Here is a 19,692-nt window from a genome sequence, read left to right on the forward strand (position 1 = left end):
AGGCCGCCCCTCGATTCCTGTGTTCAGTTTTGGGCCCCTCACTACAAAAAGGACATTGAATGACTCGAGCGTGTCCAGAGAAGGGCAACGGAGCTGGTGCAGGGTCTAGAGCACAGGTCGTACGGGGAGCGGCTGAGGGAACTGGGGGTGTTTAGTCTGGAGAAGAGGAGGCTGAGGGGAGACCTCATCGCCCTCTACAGCTACCTGAAAGGAGTTTGTAGAGAGCTGGGGATGAGCCTCTTTACCCAAGTAACAACCAATAGGACAAGAGGGAATGGCCTCAAGTTGTGCCAGGGAAGGTTTAGACTGGATATCAGGAAGCATTTTTTTCCAGACGGGGTTATTAGGCGTTGGAATGGGCTGCCCAGGGAGGTGGTGGAGTCCCCATCCCTGGAGGTGTTTAAGAGTCGGATTGACATAGTGCTGGGGGATATGGTGTATTTAGGAACTGTCAATGTTAGGTAAATCGTTGTACTGGATGATCTTCAAGGTCTTTTCCAACCTAGACAATTCTGTGATTCTGTGAATGATACAAATACATGGTCCTGCCAAGCAGCACCAAGGCCCTGGCAAACCAGTGCCCAGAGTCAATATAGCATATGTTGAGGCAGTAGTAAGGTAGAGGATTGCTGGGTTTTTTTTAAGATTTGCAATTTACAGATTCATAGACAGAGCACATGGAGCAGAGGGAAGGGGCCCACTGGAGGACTGTCTGCCCAGATGTCCTTCCTAGTTGTTTTTTAGTGGCAGGTGGGACATGTGGGACATGCTGAATGCATTTTCAGATAAGTGGCAAAGAGATTCAGGGAAGCTCAGAAGCAGTGCAAGTAAATAATAAGTAATGAGACTACAGATGTAGCAGTTCTAGTTGCCATGCTAGGAAGATGAGAGGCCAAAAGCCATACCTGTGCGGTGTTCATACATCTCCCACTCCAAAGATCTGAGCCCTGCTGACCTCTGCAGCATAAGCCAGAAGAAACAGCTTGGCGTGAGACTCAGCCATGTGTTGCCTGCAGGCAGGGAACTGAAATGTCATGTCTCAAGGTGAGGACAGGACTATCTGCCAGCTAAACAGCTGAAGCACTTGCTCAGGAGAGGATTTTGTCATCTGTCATGGCTAAGAGGCAGCCCCCTGGCAGCAGTGCTCAGAGGAAAACCTATTGCTAATTGATTTCAGGAGTCTAAATGCTGGAAAGAAGGGCTTCCTGGCAGTTTTGCTGTGGATTTTTCACAATACTGCCTAGGGAAATAGACTTAAACAATTGAAAAAGAGAGGAGCAGCTAGTAGTAAAGTCAATGTCTAAAAGTTTTATACTAGTATCTTATGTTAAGACATCTATCTGTATATGCTAAACGAAATGGCTCTGTTCTACATTCTTGCAATATAATAACCAGATCTGAATGCTCCATCCTCAAAATCACACAGAGAATTAAAAAGTTATGAGGACTTTCCAAGAAAGTGGTATCTCCCCTGTTTAAATAGATTTGAGAGAAGGCTTTTAAAATGGCCTACAATCTAGACTTTTCTGATAACAAAACAACAGAAAGCTGAGCATATAAGCACTCTCATCCAAGGAATCATTTACTAAATACATCTTTATTAATAATGATTGCACAATTGAACAGAACTGACCCAACAAGAGGGGATGAAACTAATTCACAGATATCTGGTGTGTATACATAATTCAAGCACAAGAATACCTCTGTGGATTTTTAACACATTCTAACCTCCATCCATCTGAAGAAATTTTCAAGGCTAGCTAAAGCTTTAACACTAGGTGCACGTTTAGACTGTCAAAAACTGGATCTCCAAATCCCTTGCTAGCCTTGAAAACATCTGCAAGTTCTGAATGGGATTTTCTAAAGCACTCCATGTCAGCAAAACACTGCCCCAGCAAAAGCGGTGAGAGCTTCACTTGTGCATTTTCTGTCAGGTTTCATTTACACTTGTAAGAGCTGTTGTTAATCATGCAGGAGAATCCCATTTGAATGAATCAAAGAAATGAAATTATGAATTGCCTGGGTGACATGAACAAACCAACACCCAAAGATGTGTCTTCCCAGCAGGCAGGTCATCCCACAGCTCTCAGGAGAAACTCCACTTCTGCACCAACCACAGGTTTCATTTGCCAAAAACAATGTCTGCAGCTTCCCTCCAGCTGGGCTGTTTAGGAAGATCACTGTTGCCTTATCGAGTAACATAGCCACATTTCTCCATGCAGTATTCTTTGGTTGATCTTCCATTTCCACTCGTCTTGTGAAAAAGCAGGTACAGGTGCAGGAATCATTGTTTCTAAATGGGGACCATGGGGAAAATCCTTACTTGTTCAGCCTTTTGGTATATTACAGAGCAGAGGCAAAACTGCAAATAATACGGAAAAGTGGGTAACACCTTGTAGCTTCCTGATGTCCAAGAGGAGAGACGAAGCATGCATGCCATAAAGGCTGGTAGCAGGTGGGCAGAGTGATAAATTCTGTCACTGTTGAGCTGATCCTGCCACAAGGTGAAACCACAGAGTCAAGGTTTCAAACAGCCCACCTAAAAGGTATTTGTACTTTTTCTGATGCACATGCTGTGCACTTGCCTGTTCTGACACATGCAAAGAACAATCTGTAGAGACGTCGTGGGGTTTACTTGGAAATGTAGATAAACTGAGTACCAATTTGTGTGCCTACTATAACTTCTTTTATAAAGTAGCATTTTAACTGACAGATCTGCCTTTTAAGTATAATCATTGTGCCAGATATACTGTTCTCAATTTTAATAATCTTGGCTTTTATTGTAATATAATCAAGCTACTAGTAAAATACTTATAACTCGATTGTGCAACCCCACTTTAGGACTCAGCTGTGCACCAAGCCCTTCTCTGATCTGTCAAATCTGTAACTGGTAGAGTTGTATGCAGATAGAAAGCACTAGTCAGTGCCCGCTGTCACCATCACCTCTCCTCAGTCTTGCTGTTGCTTCCCATCTTGTACAATACAGACCAAAGTCAAAGGCAGCACCATCCCTAGGCATTGTACCTGTTGTATACTACTGTGAGAGCATTTTCTACAAAGTGCTGTTCAGCCACATCTGTAATGCAGGGGTAAAGATGAGAACTGAACCCGTCACTGACACTACCAGAAATAGCCACAGGAAGATCCGATCCAGGACTTGAGCTACAAATTTCCAGTCTTGGACAACCTGGGAAGGAGAGAGGGAGAACAGACAGAAACAGTAGTGAGTCCAGCACTTTGTTGATGCTCCACATTTATTTTAGCCCCAAAAAATCTGTTTTTAAAATTATAAATTTGTAGTGTGCTGTATCCTAAAACTGACATAAATGACCTTTTCAACATCCATAGCTGTGAGTCACTCAAAACCCCAAAACAAATCCATAGTTTTACACACATGGTAATAAGGCTCATTTTAGACTGTGCAAAAGCTTTCAGTTAAGTGCATATGTGAAAGTTTACTGATTCAAGCTTAAGATGACTTTATAATGAACTGTGTTTCTTTCCATAGAACTGCATCTCCCCTGAAGTGCCAGGATGTGGCTCTAGCACAGCACTTTGACACAGACATTGCTTCTAGTTCAAGTGGTCCCTTTGGTTTGTGTTTGCCTAAGTGCTCTGTTTGTGCATTGAGGAGGCAGATTTTGCATTGTGAGTACTGGCACAACCCTGTGTACACAAAAGGGCTATTTAGAAAAGCAATTCAAGTGACTTTTTTTTATTAAAACTTATTTCAGCTTCAAACAGAAGGCTTCACTCATGGACACTGTGCTCACATGCTCACAAACTGCATGTCTGATTTACTGTTCATCTTTCTGCTGAAGTCATCTCAGCACAGTTTGAACAAAGCCCTTGTCTTCTGCTAAAAGAGTGCTAACAGAAGTTTTTCTCTTCCCATATGCTGCTAGATACATTGCTGTGCTCTCTTACCCTTGCGTGAGATGCATTGTTTATGCACACACAAATTTGCCATTTTGATAGTCACGTGGATTGTTGCGAGGAGGAAAAACATGGTAGTTGGGGATTGATCTGAACTGATGTTAGCGAAAATCTAGAAGACCTTTTGAGAAGTCTCAAAGCAGGGCAGCTGCACTGTCTATAGTCATTGAGAGGCCAGGACTGAGACCTAGCAACTGTCCTAGAGCCTGCCTGTTAGAGTTGTGAAAGATACACTTTCAGAGCATGTGATAGCTCAGAGGTTTTCCAGATTCACGTCTATCCCAAATTTAAGCAGGACAAGTTTATTCAAATAATCCCCAAACAGGAATTCCTTCAGGGGAGGCTGCTGTGGCTTCTTGCTTCTGTGAAGAGCAGGGACTCACAGCACAATACACTTCCTGAAGCAGTGCATTTTCCCAAAACCTGTATTATTGATCAAGCAAGGGAAGCTTGGGCCATGTCTCAGATGAGAGCAGGAGAAAGAGGCAAAGAGAACAGCATGCAGAAAAGATAAGAGCTTGGAAGCCACTGCTCTCAAAAAAACTGTGATCCCTCCTTGCCCTCTCTTCACCTACCTGTCTGATGAAATGCTCCTTTTTAACATGCTTGGAAATGTATCGAATGGAGTCAGCTGCCTTTTCCAGAAAGGCAGTAACAATTTTCTCTCCGTCTTTTCCTTGCTTGTGTTTCTGTCTCCCCAGGAGCTTTGATTTGAAAGTGGTTTCCCTTTCTTCAGTCTCTGAGAAGGAGTAACGATCTACATGGCCCTTCATGCAGAGCAGCTGAGGCAACTTCTGGAGGAAGAGTCTTTTAACCCAGGGAGCCATGGGATGATAAGTTGCTGAGGAGCGGTGGTGGACGTTGATAACAAACACAGTCACGACAATAGAGAGGGTCACAAAAATCATGATGAACAGCAGGTACTCACCGATCAGAGGGATGACTTTGGAAGAAGAAGGGATTATTTCCTCAATGACTAAAAGGAAAACAGTGAGGGAGACTAAAACTGATGTAGACAATGAAAGCTTTTCTCCTTCATCTGAAGGCAGGTAAAACACCAGGACAGTTAGAAAAGACAATCCCAGGCAAGGGATTATTAAGAAAAGAGTATAAAACAGCGGAAGTCGTCTCAGCACAAAGGAGTAAGTAACAAATGGGTAAGAGTACAACCCATCCTTCCTGTTGCCTTTCATACCTTTGGCATTTAAGATCTCCCACTCCCCATTATCAAAGAAGTCTTTCCTGTCTACATTTTCATCCACTAAAATCAAGTCCACCATACTGCCATCATATGTCCATGACCCAAACTTCATGGAGCAGTTTTGTCTGTCGAAGGGGAAGAAGGTCACGTCCATCATGCAAGAGCTCTTATAACTGGCTGGTGGCATCCAGGTCACCACTCCATTGTACTTAACTATGACTTTGGTCATCAGGGATCCTTCAAAACGTCCATCAGCACTGCAAGTTGAACAGGAAGAAACAGTAACAAGTTCAGTACTATGTTCGCCCGGGTCCTACCCCCCCAAAGCTCTGCCTTCTGCCTATCACCTGGAGCACAAGGGAAGCCAACGTTCACACTGTGTGAAAGCACATGCAAGATAATGGCGGCTGGCATGCCTTGCCCAAGCTTAGGACTAAGCCTGGAGCAAGGAGCCGTGCTACTCACTTTTCAAACAAAACAATGTCAGGAAGCCACAGGGACTCAGAGGGGACACGGATGGCAGTGATCCCACCATATTCCTCTGGATTCCAGGAGAGCTTGTAGTCAATCCATTCCTGTAACAAGCCAGCAGAGTCCTCTGCACACTCATACACAACAGCTTAATTCCTCCTCCCACCACCTGCCTCAGAGGGACTGTATTGCACAGCACAATGGGCAGAGCTTAATGTAAGACTGCACAGTTGCAGAGAGGATGCCAGGCAGGCATGGCTGAGAGATGTCAGTCCCCACAAGCACTACCCCTCCAGCCACAGGTGGGCCCTAACAACCCATCCCTTTGCAGGCAACCCCGAAGCAGGCACTCCCGGAGAGCACTTGACCCTCACTTCATTCATCCATCTGCCCAGCCCACCTGAGTGGTAGTCCGGAATGAAGGAGCCACTCCTCTTGGGTACGGCACTTTGTCCCTCTGAGAACCAACCTGCGATGTTTTTGGCTGGCACTGAACCTGTAGAAAACCAGCTGGCATGGCTAGTACTGCCCTAGTGACAGATAGGTGGCCTTTAATTACTTTTCAGTGGAGACCTGTCTTTTTTCAGTGAACAGAATACAACATCCAATATCTGTACACTGTCCTTGCAAACCAAATCATCATTTTTTCATCAGAAAGACCTGCACACTATTGTAGGAAAAATAATACAACACTATTGGAAAGCATTTGGTTACAGTCCTGAAGAGATAACACTAAAAAAGCAAAAGCAAGGGGAGTCCTGTCCATTTTCATCATGCTGAACTCCAGAAAAATTTTTCTCTCCTCTTTTTGTTTTCCAGATGGCGACATCCTAGCAAAGTGGCTCTAGCAACCTGGAGATTTCCACAGAGATGCAGTGGAAAAACAACTCTCTATCCCCATTCACTAATGATGGGGGTTTTCACTTACCCATGGGAATAGCAGCAAGAGGAAGATAGAACTGTAGACTGTGGTCAGTACCAAGAAGCGGAAAGATGAACCACTTTCCATTAAGCTCCAGCACTAAGAGCTCCCCAAGGACGGGGAGGGCTCATCCTTCTGTGAGTAATTTCCTCTATGACTTAAGGACAAGCCAAAATGTGATACTCTCTGCTTCTTCTCCCACCATGTTGTTCCTCTCTTACTTCTTCAATTCCACATGCTTTTCACAGCTATACCGACAGACACTTGTTATTGCAGTCCTTTACAGTGTGACAGCAACACTGGGCCTCATTAGAGACAGTAAGAACAAGCATCTTCCTCCTCTCGGTGCAGGGATGGGATGGAGCCCTAGGTCATGGGCAGGTGACTGATAGACCCCTCCTAAAATCTAGACCAAGGCACAAGCAAAGGAGGCAGTTGCCCAGGATGTTATCATAGCAGGATTAATGCCCCACTACCTGCACCAGCAGACATACGGACCCACTCTCTGAACTGCACAAATGACTGTCATCAGCTATCAGGCACAGCCCTCTATCCCTGGCTCCTCCTGCTGCTCTTTCTCCTCCCTGCAAGAGGGATGGGAGCTGTTCAGATGTAGAAAGAGAAGAGCGGTCATCGATGCTCTTAGCCTCAGCAGAAGGGACACAGCACGCCACTTGTTCTGTGGATGGGTATGTACCAGATGCTTCCAGCAGCCTGAGTTGCTAGGTGGGCACAGACTCACACATGTCCTGGACATGCCCTGTAATTAGTGCCAGGGGCCTTAGACTGGAAACATACCTATTATGCAAGGGGATAGTCAGGGCTGACGCAGCAGCCAACACAGTCAGCTCATAGCCTGCACTAACACAACAGAAGCAAATACCCTGTGAACCACCTGGAGATATAATCATCCCTCTGCAGTAGAACTGGAACAGCGCCTTGACCTGAGTTATTTGCTACATCTGCAATATTCCTCCCTCCCCTCTGCCCTGCATTGATTTATCTCCCAGTTAAAGTGCTCTTCTGTATCTGCAAAGCAAATGGTTGCATGTCTTCTTTTTAGAGCAGAAAACAGACTGTGCAGACTTTGAAGATGAGCAGTTTAAAATGGGAATCTCACTACGGGCTATACTCACACAAACTGTAGCAGCAGATGTGCAGGACCCTTTCCTCTCTTCTCCCTTTCTTCCAAGCTGCTCTCCCTCCAGTTCTGCCAAATTCCTGTCTCTGAGCTGTCACTTAAGTGCTCAGTCCACAGCAAGTGGACTAAGACATGCTGGATACAGATTCTTGAGCTTGCCTGAACCTGCATACTTTCTCAGCAACCACTAAAAGCCCCTTGTGTGCTTGCCTGCATATACATCATCAAGTCCCACCATCTTGAGCACCTGGACATTTGAGGTTAAAAAAAAAAAAAAAGCAAGCCCTTGGGTTTATGCTTTGCTCACCTGAGAAAAGCCAGACTCTTGAAGAAAAATTGTGATTCCTCCTAAACCTCACAAACTAGGGGGAGGGCCAGACTTCCCTGACTTCCTGCAGAAGGACAGGTTCTGTGTCATCAAGGAGTTCTGATCTGGTTTAGTGTTTTTCACTTTTCCCTACCCAAAAGAAAAATATGTTTTTATTCTGCTTAGTTTTATGGATCTTTTCATAGCTGTTGTTCTTATGCACTCTAATAATCCCCCAAGCACTGGATTGGTCTTGGGACCAGTTCCTACAGGAATACATCACTCCCAAAGCAGGACACCTGGCTTAGGCTACAGGTATTTAGAGCTCCTCCTGACCTCGTAGGGGTATCTGCATGTGTGAAAATCAAAACGTGTGTCTCACTTATTTTTGGCTCCCATTGCATTTCATTTGGGCCTTGATGTTCTCAGCCACTCAGATGGAGGAAGAATATTCAAAACAGTAACAACTAGTGAGAGCCCAGCTCAATGATTCTGAAAATCACAGTGCTGAATTACCCTAGGGAGCTGCCCTGGTTAAAATCTGAGCAGTCTCTAAAGGTCTCCAGAGAAATCAGCATGCCTACAGTGCAGACTCCTGGGTACACCCTTCTTTAAGCTACAGCATGAGGCAGAAGGATCAGATAAAGTGACTTCCCCTTCATTCTCATCCTCCCCAATACCCAAGAGGCAATGAGTGGATGGTGGCATGGAGTAACCTGCAGCAGAACCTGATTTCCCACAGCAAGAATGGTGACACAGACTTCAGGCTATGACTCTGGGGAGGTCAATGCTGCAGTACAAACAGGGTGTTCAGCATGGATGACCTGAAATGTCCCCACACAGGTTCATGCAGCCATGGAGAAAACCGTTAGGTGTCTGTCTGCCTTAACATCTCAGGCCTAATGCCCTAGGGCAGCCTGGCTTTGTATTTGGCCTGATAATGTCATTCAGTACTTCAGGTCCCTCTCTTCTGCAGTCACTGTAACCTTGCATTTGGCAAGATGTCACCCAGCCAGAGGGATGAAGTCTGCCCCAGGGCTTAGGAGACTTTGCTGTCCTGGGTGGAGCAAGCAGCCAAGTCTTGCCTAAAAAGAAGGAATATTCTGTCAAAGGCTGCAAAAGGCTGTAAAATCTTTCTGGGGACACTTTCAGGAATAGAGAGAATGAGTAGGGTGGAGTGGGTTGATTCCACCTGAAGACTGCAGGGCTTGGACCTGCAGGTGGAGCTGGGTGCTGGTGGGGATAGGGAGAGGACAGACAGGGGAGTTACTTTTGTAGAAGGGCTCCGCTCTCCCCCCAAGTGGCTACTCAAACAGAGTAAGGAAGTCAAGATCTGGCCCTGTGAACGTGGGGGGCTCTGCAATTGCAGCTGAAGGTGGGGAAAATGTAACACGTGAGCTCTTTTCAGGCAAGCTCTTAGAGTTGGATTCAGATCCGTGGCAAATTTGCCCAGAAAAATGTGAAATTCCTGTACTCCCTGCAGTAAGGGGAAGTCTGATCTCCTTCAAGGAGAGACCATCTTTGCATATAATGTCCATACAGCCTTTAGGAGTCCTGCTCCATCCAGAAGCTCACACTCCCTGCAGCACTATGCCTATCAGACTGAGAACAAAAACTGAGCCACATTTCTCCTTCACCAGCCCGGCGACCCCTGGGAGCCACTTCCCATGGCACTATCTCAAGTAGGGCTTGGGGTTTACGTCCTCTGCCTAGGATCAGCTGACATGTTTATAGATGCTCATATGACTGAGAGACTTAAAATAATTGTCACAAGGTCAATAAACTGGTGCAATGTAATCTAAACCAAATGCAGCATTCTTCAGGAATGAAAAAGAAAGGAGACCTAACAGTTCAACTTGCACCTTTCCCCCATTTGTATAATTTATTATCACTTCCAGAAGTAATTATGTTAGAGAGATCTGATTAATTTGCCACAGAGTTTAATTGGGGGTGGAGGGGGAAGGGGCAAGGGGGGATAACATGCTGGCATTTTCTTTCTCTTTACTTAAGCTGAAGAAGAAATCTGAGGCACCAGTCTTAGCTCGGGTGAGATAGACAGTACTTGTGTGACCTCTAAGTCTGAGACAGGATGGTTCCTCAGGGCACACACAGCATCCCAGGAACAGCTACTGCAGTATCAAAGAGATGTTGCTTCCCCGAAATACAGCTGACTTGAGTGCACAGCTGGGGTGCAGGCCAGGAGAAGAGGGTACCCTATTTCCTAAAGGTCCACCTGCCTGCCTTTCTGCCCCTTTATGTGAAAACTTCAGGCAAGGTAACATGGTGCTGCTTTTGTCTGATCACTCAGTGTCATGAGAGGGGACGGATAGTGCAGCAGGCTGTGATAGCCGCTTAGCTCAGCAGCCCCACACTGAAAGGGGAGGTCCGATTTGGTCTAATTTACCTGCTTCAGCCACACGTTGGTTGTCATCAGCTGATTCTTCTCATCCTAGGGTGACACAAGGTAGAAAGCATTGCAGTACCAAAACAGCCAGAAGAAACAGACCCTATGCCTGCTGAGTCCACCCTGTGATGAGCAGAGGAGACCCCTATGGTCCTGTTTCCCCATGGGCCAGGGCTTTTAAGTCACTGTTGGGGGAAGAGAACTGACTTTCTAGGTGCTGCCACTGCTCTTGCTGGGAGTTCCTGAGGCTGAAAAATGAAGATGTGGCATTTCACAGCAGTCCAAAAGAATCAGATGCCAAACAGCAGGGAGGCAGCAGGGTTCAGCCAGCAAGTGGGGTCAGGTCAGTCCATGGTTGTGGGCTCACAGATAGCTCATCTCCCCACAGTGCTCAGCCTGGAGTGAGTTTGGGAAGATACAAGCTGAAACATTGTCCTGAACATGTGAACAGAGCACAATATCAGAGTCTGCCTTCCACAGCAAAAGGGGATCCTGCCAAGAGCCAGGAGATGCAAGGAGCATGCTGTTGTGTGAGTACCCTTGAGTCCTGTGCAAATTGCACTGTGCATTGCAGTGATGGAGGGGAAGGGGAAGGGAGATTTTCCCTATGGGCAAAAATATAGGGTTGAATATTTTGCCTCTAGCGGCCAGCAGGGTCAAGATACAAGCTGCCTTTGGCCTGAATATATGTTTAATTGTAGTAAGCTAAATCCAACCAGCTCTACCCTTCCTCACCTCTGTCTTGTAGCTGCCTTTTCATTAAATTACAAATGTAGATGTCAGGAACTGACTGGCATGGACTGTGTGATTAACACCTGATGCAATGAGGCCTTATTCCCTGAGAACAGCAGGGACCTTCAGGTTTGCTGCAAAACAAACGAGTCTTATGGCCCATGCTGTATGGGTGGCAGAAGCACCACACCACACTCAGTGTTTTGTTGCCTGACCATCACTTTGCATTTTGTGTGTCAGAAGTCAAAAGCCGACAGCATCACCAGCCCTCCCAGGTGGATGCATGACTGTCTATAAAAGAAAGAATGTTTTACCAAGCCCAAAACAAAACTTACCACATCCACAAGCTGTGATATCTTTAATCCAAAAAGAACTTTGATGGTGTCACTGGAGTTTTCCACGGGGCGGACCCATTTCTGATAGCCTTGAAATAAGTGCTTGAGGAGCGCGTCCTCATTTTCAGCAACTGAACTGAAGGCAGCCACATCTGGAAGAGAGCAACAGAGAGGGGGGCCATGCCAGAAAGCAGATGTGAAGAATGGTATGACCTGAAGAAGTGAGGCAGAGTGATGATGTGAGACAAATTTGCCTCTAGGCAGCTCTTGTCAGTAGAATCTGTAGGAATTCAGATGCACAGACTTTCATGTTGCCCAGGGGGAGGCGAGGGGAAGGCAACACAGTCCAAGCCCAACTCACACAGAAAAATCATCACACAAGAGCAGTGATGACTTTGTACTGGGTTTCTGTTTTCTGTGTTCTTTTTTCTTGAGTCAACGTACTTGCCCAGTCTTTCTTGTTTATTTCTCATTAGAAAATCCGCAGGCTCAGAGCATCAGGTACTCTCTTTCACTCTTGAGTAGTAAAGATCCAGCCTGATAAATGCAACCCTGAGAAAGAGTTCTGTTTTTTCAGATACCTGTGGTGTGCCACAGAAAACTGGGGCCACAGGGGAAATTTGGTCACTGTGGGGCAATCCCTGGCTGGCTGGTTTGCAGCTAGAAACAGCAGCAATACACCGTGAACAATCTAGGGTCCAGGAATTTCATTTGCACTTGCGTATTTCTATGACCTATCTGAGAGATAGGCTGCTCTCTGCAAGGATTGGGCTGGTGGGATTTCCTTTCTGTCTTTCTGACCTGTAAGCTAGATCTGAGGGAGCCTCATGCAGCACTCAGAAATGAATCGTCCTTCTGGGGTTAACAGGGGACAGCAGCAAATAGTTGAGACAGTTGAATTCTCCCGGCTGGGGGAGTGGATTGGGTGAACAACAGCATCAGTGGAGCAAAAAGCAAAAGGACTCATCTGGCAGCAGGAGTTGCTGGATGATGTAGCTAGGGTCTGCCCGCAGACAAGCATGGAGCCATCATGGTCTGTACCTCCAAGACTTGGGATTCCCCTGGTCCCTGCCACCATGTTACTTCTTTGCTCACCAAAGGGGAAGGGCAGATCAGACCCTCAATCCTTTCCCCAACGCCAGTCCCACTCTCTGTGATGCTGAGGTCCTGACATGACCTCCACCGCTTCTCTTGTGCACACACAGCACCCAAGGATGAAAAGGATTTCACCTGAAAGGCACCATGGAGGAAAAAGGAGCTCACGCTGACCGGCCCTGTTCCACAGGGGTCACAGCCAATATTGCTGTACAAATGGGACTCCACAGGGCACTGCCCTGGGCCCACCTTGTCCCCTCACCACCCATTCCCTGCCAGCTCCAATGTGAACGGGACACCCATGCCTAGATTGCCACCAGTAGGTGCAGAAGGGGTCTGCAGGCAGAGGGCTGCAGCTGAGGGACAGTGTGAGGACTGGGCAATGGAAGAGCCCTGGCAGGGGGGCACAGCTGAGGGGCTCACACATGCTGTGCAGCAAACATCAGAGGTAAGGCAGCCCTCAGCAGTGTCCCTGTGCCATGGGAAAAGAGGAAAGGGCATCTGAGCCCAGCAGCCCCTCCAGAGAGAAAACTGGAGGCAGCGGGTAATGTTCTGCCACGTGCACGGAGGAAACAGTGTGATCACAGACCACTATCCCTGTCTGTGTTCTCTTCCCCCAGCAGCTGCTACCCACATTCTGGGTGAGACAGGCCGTGCAGCCTCTTCTCTCTCAGTGGGGTCTCTGTGAGGCCGTGGGCAGGGGGAGACCTGTCAGCCTGGCAGAAAGTGGCACTGCTGCCTAAGGAAAAAACCTGCTCCCATGACAGAGCTTCCCATTGGACAAAATAATTTCCTAATGCAGTCTGGATTCTCTCAAGGTAGTACAAGGTCCAAGCAGCATTGTCATCCCCCACTTCCAGCCACAGCAAATGCCCATATCTCTTTGAGAAGCTGTGAACTCTGAAGCCTAGTGATTGCTGCTTGCAGGGTAACAATTACTTTACTGTTGGATGTTCTAGCACATGCCATGCTTGTCTTCTCTTGTTGGACGTGCAGTTGTGGTGGGGTTACCAAACCTTGGAGAGGTGGAGGCCAGCTGGTCAGAGGGAGTTTTCACACTCCTTTCCACCTGCTCTGCACCTCAGCCAGGGATAGGGTTATGCAGTTGTCAGCACATTTTATAGCAGCCTCTGCGGCCACCCTGTGTCTTGCTGCTTTGTCACAAGCCTTCAAGGTCTTCTATTACCAGCTGGTAAACCACAAATGCCTTCTCCCTGCTCCAGGGTTTATTCTCATTCCAGGGCTAACCCTAGCTCCACCGCAGCAAATTGGGGGCAGAGCCTGAGGTCTGTCTTAAGAAACTGGGTTACCTAGACAAATATGCCAGACAGGCATTGCATCTTCAACCAAAAGAAGAGAAAGAATGTATTTCTCCTCCCTCACTACCCACAACCTCAGTGGTCCAATCCCCTGACACATAAGAGTCACTGCAGAGACTCTAGTTCCCAGCCCTTCTGCTTTCCATTTAGGAAGCTTACAGGGGTGCATGGTTGTTAAACACAGGAAAATTAATGGGAAAGCCATTGACTAGAAAAAAATCCACAACCCCAAAACATGCAGGATCAAAACCAGAATTGTCTTAGTGCTGGAATACATTGCTCTGCGTTTATTTAACTCTCTGCATACACATACACAACCACACATCCCATGGCACGGCTGTGTATGAACTCCCTCATAGGAAAATGGTGCTGTTTCACAGCCTGCACCTCACATGAAGTCCAAGGGCTCTGATGTGCCAAGGGAGTATAGCACAGAGGTGGTAAAGCTGGTTTTGGAGCTGGATGTGTTGATACTCAGCTGCTGGGGAAGCCACAGAAAAGAATGAAAAAGACTTGAGAAGTCTCACAAAGAAGTCAGAAGGAACAAGGTTGGTTCCCTTATAAGACAGCCTCAGTACTTGCAGAAGGGCAGTTTAAAAGCATAAGCTTTTAATGAGGAGGAAGACATATAAAGCAGAAAAAATAGCCTAACAGCTCCTTTGATCAAGCCCCATATGATGATTAAATTAGATAAAGGCATGGAGAAAACATGGAACAAATTAGCACTGCCTTTGAAAAAACAGAGAAGTAGCCATAGAACAGATGCATCCCTGAATTTACCGTATGGTGCACAGAGAAGGCAAAAGTTGGGTATCTTCCTGTCAGGTTACCACAAGTACAAGTAACCAAGCACTGTTTACCATCTTTCCTCTTCTCCAGGTTCCTGTTTCTCTCTGCGGTCCATGCCAGGAGCAGCTCCTCACAGGCACAGGAGCAAGAGAGGTGGGACAGGAAGTCTGATAAACAAATGTGCAAAACACCCTGAGAAATACAGGGACACTTAGCCTTTCATCACCTTGCTTGAGGCATTTCAATATTCCTCCTGGTGATGGAGATTCTCCCGTAATTCCGTTTAGCAGAACGAGTCGGGTTTAGGATTTTTTTGTTAACTTCTACCCACTGACCACCCCCCACCCCACCAACCCAGCTATTAAAACCTTTGTCACCAAACTATCTGTGGTTGCAATACAAAGGCAGCAGTTCACACAACCCTCTTTTGCTAGTCAGACGATGTTGAGAATCAAGGGAAGCCAGCATCTATCTTATCTCATCAAGCAGCAGCTAACTGGTCAGTAGAAAAAAAAAAAAAAAAAAAAAAAAAATCTTGAACATCTGAAGCTTGGCTTGGAAGAAGAAGAAATAGCACTTACCTGAGCGGCTCAAACACAGCACAAAGAGCACTAGGCAAAGCATGGGCACCACCGTGGCTTTTCCTTTAAGTATGATCTTTTGTTTTCATAAGCAAATTGGTCTCATCCTAGCAGGGGACTAAAACAGTCTCGCTAAAAAATCAAGGCAGACAATTGAGTCTGCAAGGCAAGACGGCACCTTCTGAGCCTTATCTTGCCTCATCATGATGCTCTGTAAATCACACTTCATTGATTTTCAGTCAGCTGTCACATCCCCGCAAGCCTGAAACAGAGCTCCGGGTCCTAAACTCTGACTGATTGGTTTGTGGTGGTATTTGGGTTGCTATAGCTGCTTCCGTCTAGGATTTGAAGTGAGGCAAGGTTTTTAAGGAGGGGAAATGTCTTGTAATATGCTGCCAGTTACAGCTGGGGAAAAAAACAGGCTGCAGATCAGACATGAAGACAAATCACATGCCTGAAAGGTTGTCTGTTTGCTTCAGCTGTATCAGTTGGTCTAATAAAAGAAGCAGCCTCCCTAGAGGCTTAACATTTATTTTTCATACTACACTTGCTGTTTTACAGCTATAAAATGGATTTTGGGAGGAAAAAAGCCATTAAGATATAGGTGGGAAAACAGGGCTGATTTCTAAATTTATATCTCATCACTCATACATGAAACATCACAGACAACAGCATGGAAATGCCTGCACAGCACTATCTATTGGCACAGCCTAACAGAGTATGTTGCCCCAGGGCCTTATCTTTAGCAATGAGAGTCATGGGGCTTTTGATTATTTAGCCATTTCCTCTGTAGGTGTCACTCCTCCCCAACACCTTGGATAGGGCTACTTTCAGAAGCCGCCAGAAATTGCTGATATCAAAAGGGACGTGGGTTCCTCTTTTCCTGTTCTCCTGCCACTCCTTTATCAAGGAATCTCAAGATCTTCTTGGGTTTCTTCCCAAATGAAAGTCACTTTGACATCTCTCTTCACAGAGGAGCCCTTTCCCTGAACTTTTCAAGTACAAGGAAGAGTGATGCAAAATTCTTTTAGTTTGCACCCAGATGTGAAACCCTTCCTGCTTTGATTTATTCTTTCTGGATATTCTTCCTGTCTTTGTGCTATTGCAGTAATCCCACACATGTGTTGCAAACAACACAATTCGTGGCTACTCACACATCTTCAGAGTTTGTCTTCATCCACTGATACACAACCTAGAGGAATTCAGTTGCTTGCTGACTTTTATACAGGAAGCCTGTTTTTTTCAGAAACAGCTGGGCCCATTTCTTGCAGTGGCCCATATTTTGGTACAGTCATAAGCTATGTGATTCAGATTTGCCTTATCTAAGGTTCTCACAGAGGATAGATAACTGGCAGATGTAACCTTATCAGATTATTCATCTTTCTGTAATGAAAAAGATGGCATTTCAGTGTGGTTCCATGTCATGTTGCTGCTACAAGTAACCTTGTAGTGTCCTACCACCTTATTCATGCTGCTGTGGACTTTCAGCCTGCCTTATCCATAGCTCTTGTGCAGGCAGCTTGCAGCAGGATCTGCCTTTTCCACTACCATGCTATACAGGGGAAATCTGCAAGGGTCCTCATTAGCTCCTTGTGTCTGCCAGTGTTCATCTGGCAGGGCTGGAGGAGCTGCTGGTTTTCTCTGCACCTTTCCTCATCCTAGCTGCAGAAAGCAACTCAAACCCAACAATGCTATCAAGAGACTGACTTGAATAAAGTGTCTTGTTATCACGAGCTGCTGTCACTACCAGACTGCTCAGAGCATCCATTAGATCCAGACCAGGCATAAGCAGACAGCTCAGCAAGGTGCGCAGTGAAGGTCCTTTTTTCATGCTGGCATTGAGAGAACAGTGTATGTTTGGCCACCGTGGTGCGGTCAGACAGCACCACAACCTGCCGTAAAGTTGAACGTGGACTTGACACAATTATCCTGCCTGATGCAAAGTTTTCTACAACAAAGCTACCCCTTGAAAATTTCTGTGCAGACTAACCCATCTTTCCAGCATGTTTCTGATCCTGTACAGGGCTCAGCACCCACAGGCAGCATCTATCATCTTTGCTGAACCACAGCCTCATGACTGCAAGCCCCAGCCTTTTCCCACTGACACCTCTGATGGTAATTACTGCCTGAGATCACGTCCAAGCACTGCTCTGATAGAAAGTGCTGTATCACAGACTGAAGAGAAACTTGTTTTCATAAGGCTTTAGCCTGCTGCCTTCAGATAATAAAGTTAATCTGTTAGCTGGCTACAGGAGTAGGTTTTCTGTTACTACATGGTAGTTGCTTGGAGGGAAATGTGATGTATGCTTGCTTTACCATTGCTTCCACCAACTGCCTACATTGTGACAAGACGTAAGGACCTAGCTTGTCTGGTCTTTGGCTTCCAGATTATCTGGCAACCAGAGACAGGTACTGGATAAATAAATTCTGTTTGACTGCTGCTTATGCTTTCTGTTTACAAGTCTTTATTCAGCCATGCTCTCCAACATTTTGGGAAGGGAGGTAGGCATGAATGTTCCATTTTAGCAGCTGGGCCATGAAGCATGGGAAGCAACCACCCTGACATAGCAAATGGTAAAACTGGAATCTTCTTTGTTGAGAACCTGCCTTTGCTTTTCCACAGGTTTCATGGAATTTGTAACTGACATGAGACATGAGACTGCAATACCAGGCTGCAAATTACCAAGAGCTGCCTGAGCACAAGCAACACTGGAACAGGGCCTCATGCTCTGGGCAGCTCAAACTCCTGAGGAAAAAAAAAAAAAATCCACCTAGAGTCATAAATCTGTCAATCTGAGCCCACATGGTTAATATTAGGAGCAACTGAGAACTTGAGGTTATGAAGGAGAGTGCCAAGACATGTTATCCGAAGCTGTCACACAGCTGAGTGTGCAAAATGCATTTCCCAGGGAGAGGTGGCAGTGCTGGCTGGCTACCAGAGAGTAAGGAACCTGAACTAAGGGGAGAAGGATGGTGGGGAGGAAAGACATGGATGGGAGATGCTGTGAACCAGAACTGAGGGGCCCTATTTCCAGGACCATGAGCTGGAGAGGGGTTTGCAGCACCACCAGCATTGTTAGCTGCAAGGAGAAGGAAAGAGAAGCTGCAGAGGCAAGGCTGTTACAGCAGAGGCCCCTTCCAGGTGGATGTGCCTTCTTCCTCCCCAACCTGCCTCGGCCTCCCTGGTCCCTCAGGCTGGTATGCCAGGAGCCAGGGAGGCTCACCTGGGGTGCCAGTATTTGGAACGGAGCCAGGCTTCCCAGAGCTCCCAAGGGGGGACTGAGTTGCCTTTGTGCCATCATGCACCACATAGGGAGCCAGCAGGCAAACACCAGACCCCCATGGGGTGAGGGACAGTTTCTAGAGCCAAAGAGGGTGGCAAACAGCAGCACTTCTGGAGCTTCATCTTTGCCCTGGTGCTTCCTCTCCAGTCCTCTCTGCTCTTGGTTCTCTCCATCACAAGACACATCTCTCCATCAGCAGCTTCCTAAAACATGTATCTTCTCTGGGCAAAGGACATTTTTAACCCAGATTGCAAGCAACTTGCACAGCACCAGGCCCTTCCACATTCCAGAGGGCACAGAGCTTGAAGGCAGCCCTCCACCTGCCCATACACCCTGAAACCTCTCCGTTCTCCTCCAGCTCCCCGTCCCTCCCAGGCACCGTCCTGCTGTCACTCCTCCTGGCTTGCTTAAGGCCCCATCAAGCACAACCCATTCAGTCTCTTCCTCCCTGCTGTTTGCTCTCCATCCCTTCCTCCTGCTCCACGCACCCTTTTCCCACGGGTTGCTGCACCGCAACCCACCTCTCTCATGGTGCTCTAGCACAGCCGCCACTTTCCTCCTCTTTTATTCCTTCTCTCACGCCGAGGGAAGGTCCTTTCACCTCCTCCTCCTTACCTTTTTCTTTTCCAGTCTCCTTTGCCGACGTTCCCCTCCCTGCTCTCCCGTGCTGTTTCAGCACCCCTCCCTGGTACAACCCGGGCAGTGCAGGCAGCGCCGCGTCGAGGTGCAGGCGGGGCTTTCGCTGGTGCCCAGGGCCGTACTGTGTTACGGTCTGTGGCAATAATTGGCCCGTAGGACTTGTTTGGGCTACAATGCAGATCACATGCTGTGTGAGCTTTATTTGGGATTCCAGTGTAACGTGTGTAGTTTTGAAAACTCACGCTTTGAATGATACATTTGTAGCTTGAACTCTGCATAATGGTAATTGGGACTAGATAATGAGTTCTAAAAATGTGTAACAGCTCTGTACTTACTCACCGACCTGTTTGTGGCAGCAATTACAGCTTGCCTCAAGAGATTTAACTTCTTTCACATAGTGGGCAACGGGAAAAAAAGGTCTTTGTGTCACCTAGGGAACAAGCAGCCACTTGGCACAGCAAGCCTGGAAAGGGCTGACCGGAACCCTTGACAGAGGCTGCCAGAACTGAACTCACTTTCAGGCTACTCTCAGACAG

The 19,692-nt window shown here is 46.9% G+C and overlaps 1 protein-coding gene across 6 annotated transcripts; it reads right to left on the reverse strand.

Annotated features, from left to right (window-relative positions):
* Nucleotides 1–1,584: 1,584 nt before the first annotated feature.
* CHRNB3 (cholinergic receptor nicotinic beta 3 subunit) lies at nt 1,585–19,176 on the reverse strand. Of its 6 annotated transcripts, XM_074931618.1 has the most exons (7): nt 15,234–15,604; nt 11,450–11,601; nt 10,383–10,427; nt 5,603–5,712; nt 4,865–5,394; nt 4,512–4,777; nt 1,585–3,187 (listed from the first exon to the last, which is right to left on the reverse strand). In XM_074931618.1, the coding sequence occupies exons 1-7, from the start codon at nt 15,274–15,276 to the stop codon at nt 3,053–3,055; spliced, it is 1,281 nt and encodes a 426-aa protein (XP_074787719.1). In that variant the 5' UTR covers nt 15,277–15,604; the 3' UTR covers nt 1,585–3,052. The 6 variants fall into 6 exon arrangements, with proteins under 6 accessions (XP_074787719.1, XP_074787721.1, XP_074787717.1 ...); XM_074931620.1 differs by lacking the exon at nt 15,234–15,604 and adding an exon at nt 19,133–19,176 and having other exon boundaries at nt 4,512–5,394; XM_074931616.1 differs by having other exon boundaries at nt 4,512–5,394; nt 11,453–11,601; nt 15,234–15,605.
* Between the last annotated feature and the right edge of the window lie 516 nt (nt 19,177–19,692).

This window comes from Athene noctua, chromosome Z, assembly GCF_965140245.1.
Source record: "Athene noctua chromosome Z, bAthNoc1.hap1.1, whole genome shotgun sequence".
Classification (NCBI taxonomy): domain Eukaryota; kingdom Metazoa; phylum Chordata; class Aves; order Strigiformes; family Strigidae; genus Athene; species Athene noctua.